General features: G+C 34.6%; 1 protein-coding gene across 1 annotated transcript; it reads right to left on the bottom strand.

The window, feature by feature from the left end:
- Positions 1-625: 625 nt before the first annotated feature.
- On the bottom strand, positions 626-3,777 carry LOC149414566 (uncharacterized). Its single transcript, XM_089644236.1, has 3 exons — positions 3,582-3,777; positions 2,278-2,648; positions 626-724 (listed from the first exon to the last, which is right to left on the bottom strand). The coding sequence occupies exons 1-3, from the start codon at positions 3,775-3,777 to the stop codon at positions 626-628; spliced, it is 666 nt and encodes a 221-aa protein (XP_089500362.1).
- Between the last annotated feature and the right edge of the window lie 515 nt (positions 3,778-4,292).

The following is a 4,292-nucleotide window of genomic DNA, read 5'->3' as shown; positions in this document are numbered from 1 at the left end:
ACTGTAGGGGAATAGTTAAACCATTTGTTTAATATATTATTCGTTTACATTTGAATAATTATAATTATATCATTGAATAAAAAAATCGATTTTCAAATAAAAATTCGCAGGGTAAATTTTAACAGATTGTTTTTCCATATCAGTAAATAGATAAAACGAAAATATGTATTTCACCAAAACTGAAATTGTCCGACGCTAGAACGCAAGAAACTGCTTTTATTGATAATATTAACTTTTATGAACCCCCAAACATGGTCCCAGATGCACGTAAAAATAACCCTTACAAATTTATCATTACCCTCCACACCTCTAAATTACCATCCGGCAAAAAATTTTACGATACGGAAGGTAATGAGACGGAGGGTAATGAGGTTTTGACAATCTTTCCTTAATAACTCGCTTAATAATGACATTACAAATCTTTATGTTTCAATAAAAAATAGTCCGACTAATTATAGTTTATAGGTTCATGATTCGAATTTTTAAAACATGTACTTACTTTAAAAAATGCTGGAAGGTAATGATGCCTGGTCGGTGACAAAGTCGTTTTCGAGCACGGAGATCGCAGATATTTCTTTATTCAGCGACGCACGTCCTCCCCCGTCCAGATATAGCAGTACACTGATTAGTAACGGAGGCGCGGGGTGGGGTACAGCTGACGAACAGTGACAAACACGGTCACAATTTTAATTACCGCTTTGGCGGAAGACGACAGCGATTTTTTCTGGACAAAAACAAAATCTCAATTCTTTCTATGATACAGTAACTTTAAAAATAAATTAAACACCAATAAATATGCAAAATTAGTTGTACATTCAGGTCGATTAATGAATGTAGTGATTTTACTAGTTAAAATGTTCTTATTTATTGATCAATTTACCGGTCCCTCATTTACACGGGGAAGGTAATGAGATTTTAGCATGTTTTTTGTATACCATAAAGTTATTAAGTAACAAATGCCTAATCCGGTAAATACTACTTTTTCCTTTTTTAAATAACTACATTTTCCAATAAAACTTTCTTGAAAAACATTATTTTTCATATGACTTTTTTGCAAGAACATGCGATTTGAACGAAACGGCGGAATGACCCTTAACCTTACATCTGTCAAATTTTAAGACAACCGTGCATCGGTGACGTCACACCACACCATCGACAAAGGAAACAGGCAATTTAAAAAAAAGGGCGCGACCATAGACAAAATAATTCTGCTTAGGAACCTACCGAAAACCCAATTCATTAGCCTAAAACATAAGTAAAATGTCACCCAAGACCACAAGGTCCCATCTGACAAAGAAAATGAACTTTAAAGTATCTTTCTTTGTAGCTTATTTTCTCAGGACAGCGATTACTCAGTAGGAAGCTGAAAAACAAAGTCATTATTACATGTGCAGTAAATTTATTTTTTAAATATAAACATGAAATACAATAATAAAAGCACAAAACACTTATAGAAGGTGAACCAAGAAGTGCTGTATCAATATAAAACTAGCCGTTGGAAATAATAGTTATATTCTTTCAACATCCAACGTTATTAACCTTTCCCTTACTGTGCTAAAAAAATACACGCGTTCCGGTGCTGTGTAGTCAATACACATCTTAAAATAAGCGATTTTAAATCGGAAAAATATGAATATACATAGCCAATCGCTTATGTTTATTATATTTTATGTCAAAAGTGATAATAATTGTAATTTAATAGCTGAAAACATGAAAAAACCATCGGCAGATGCTAAAAAAACGTGCGAGAAGTGCTTATCTAACGACGGTCCGTGACCGAATGGCGGCTGATTCCGCTGATGGGCGCTGGACTATACGCACACAGCTTTGCGTGTTTACGCTGCCAGTCTTGCAGGGGTTTCAAACTTAATTTTTTTTTAAATGAAATAAACAAATGTGTAAAAAGAATTATTATATTGAGAAACTAAACATTAAAAATTCCACATGCATTATATTTAAATATAACAGCAAAATTATGTAAGAACAAAACAATACAGCGAAATTAAAAATAATAAAAATTTTAAACCAAATAAATAAAATTGTTAATCTAAATTGCATCGCAATTGTGGCAGGAAATATTTTTTTTTTCTTTTCTGTGGATTTTGCATACAGATTTTTGACAAATATGTCAAACTATGGTGCTTCTTTTTTTGTGTTGTATGGGCAAAATCTGCAAGTTTTCGACGGTGCTCGGGACACTAGTACATTTCTTGAATCACTCGTAATATCATTCGTAACAGCAGTTGCGGGTGGTGTTTCTTGATAATATGACAAAACTGTCTCGAAAGCATCTTGTTGTTGTTTGTGAAATTTGACCGTGCTGTTTTTTCTTTTCATTACATTGGGCTTAGCCAACTCTAAACCTAGCTGTCTTATGAATAATTTCCTTTTACTTCTATTATTTTTTTCCCACTCCGGATACTTTTGAATCCATAATAAATATGTGTTCAGTGCAGCAAAGCCTAACATTTCCATGAACAAGCGAAACGGCCATCTTCTTGTCGACCTTACACACGAATACTCGGAGGTCATTTTGTCCCCTGTGTCAACAGCACCTTTGGTTTTATTGTAATGTAAAATAATATCTGGTTTTTTTGTATCGGTTTGGCTTTTTTCATTTCCAAGGAATTGAGTTGATAGCAGCAAAACTGCTTTATTTTGCTGAGGCACATATGACACAAGTGTTTTATTTGATGTAAAACCAAACTGGCTACTATACAATGGCCTTTCTTTTGATGGCAAAAACTCTTTAGGGATTTCCCTCTTATTTTTGCGAAGAGTGCCAGTTATGGTCAGATTTTTAGACAAAAGATTGTCCGCCAGTGGTACTGACGTAAAAAAATTATCTGTGGTTATGCCTCTATTGGTGCCATATTGAGGTTCCACCAATTCCATAACGACACGATTGCCTTGATTTATTTCTCTTTTATTATTTATCATACCGCTGTATATTTGCATGTTACATATATATGCGGTTTTAGCATCTGCAGCGATCCATATTTTGATGCCATACCTGGCTGGCTTTGACTTCATATATACCCGAAATGGACATTTACATCTAAACGCCGCCAAACGCTCATCCACGGTTATATCAAGCGATGGAGAGTAATTTGATTTACACGCATCTACCAATTTACTGAAAATCGACTTAATTGGCTCTAGCTTGTCTGAAGAAGCTTCAAATCTCTCTCGTCTTGTATCTCTATTATCAAAACGGATCTGACTATAAATATTTATGAACCTGTCTCGAGACATAGCTGCCGTGAAAAACGGCTGACAAAATGGACTTTCACTTGTCCACAACTCATTCAAACTTAGTTTTCGGGTGCGATTTCTGCCGGAAGCAAGCATTATACCGATGAAAGCATATAATTCATCTTCGGATAATTGCTCGATCATATTCCCGGGTAAACGCCTCAATTGACGATTCGTTTCTTGGCATATTTCTGTCACCATATCTGCGCTTATAAATAAAGCAAACATTTCTCTTATTGTGTTAGATAATAAACTACCATTTTTCAGGCCGGAAGTTTCATTGACATTGCATTGCCGACGTCTCGATGATGATGGTGGTAATACACTCCATTCGAATCCGTGTTTTGAAACTAGTATTTCTCCCTCGTCTTCATTTTCACTAGTCGATTCCGAGTCCAATTCTTCTAAATGTTCAACCAAATCTTCAGTATCTGATATGTCAATATTCATTTCAAACTCAATATCACTATCATAATCAAGTTCTTGCGCTATCTCTTCTTCTGTTAAATTTCTGTCAGTCATTATTCGTCCTGAAAATGGAAGGGTTTTTGTAAATAATGTAAAACGCAGTATTGCTTAACTGAATATTATAACGAATAAGAAAAAAAATCTAAAATTTGAAATAAATATTCAAAAATAAATCTTAGATCAATGATTAAATGACAAAAGCGCACGGATAAATAGTTACGTAATACACACTTTTCAATACTATAATATAAGGTAATAGTATAACACAGTATTCGGAAATAAATGAAAAAGTACTTACAAAAAAATATTAATTTAACTATCGAACGGAAATAATGATTCACTTTAGTACCCCTGCACAAGTTGGTCACGAGACGAAGCTACACAATGCGGCCGTAGGTATCGATGGTCTAAATAGAAAAATAGAACTGGGGACAAGTGGATTTCTCATGTGCACGCATAGCGAAGTAAAGCGGGACATCAATAGCGTGTCATTTCCTCGCACACTCTTCGCGTAGCAATGGCACACGGTTGATTGTATTGGTATATTTGCTCCCGATTTCTTACAAAAA

This window comes from Hesperophylax consimilis, chromosome 20 (assembly GCF_061612785.1).
Source record: "Hesperophylax consimilis isolate HC1 chromosome 20, BYU_Hcon_1.0, whole genome shotgun sequence".
NCBI classification, from domain to species: domain Eukaryota; kingdom Metazoa; phylum Arthropoda; class Insecta; order Trichoptera; family Limnephilidae; genus Hesperophylax; species Hesperophylax consimilis.
This window is presented reverse-complemented; position numbering and strand designations above follow the sequence as displayed.

Excerpts from the sequence above, each read along its gene's own strand:
- LOC149414566 (XM_089644236.1), bottom strand. The coding sequence starts at position 3,777 with ATGACTGACAGAAATTTAACAGAAGAAGAGATAGCGCAAGAACTTGAT. Across the intron at positions 2,649-3,581 it reads AAAACACGGATTCGAATGGA|TTTTGCTGCTATCAACTCAA; the intron begins GTGTATTACCAC and ends AAAATAAAGCAG. Across the intron at positions 725-2,277 it reads AACAAGATGCTTTCGAGACA|AAAAAATCGCTGTCGTCTTC; the intron begins GTTTTGTCATAT and ends GTTTTTGTCCAG.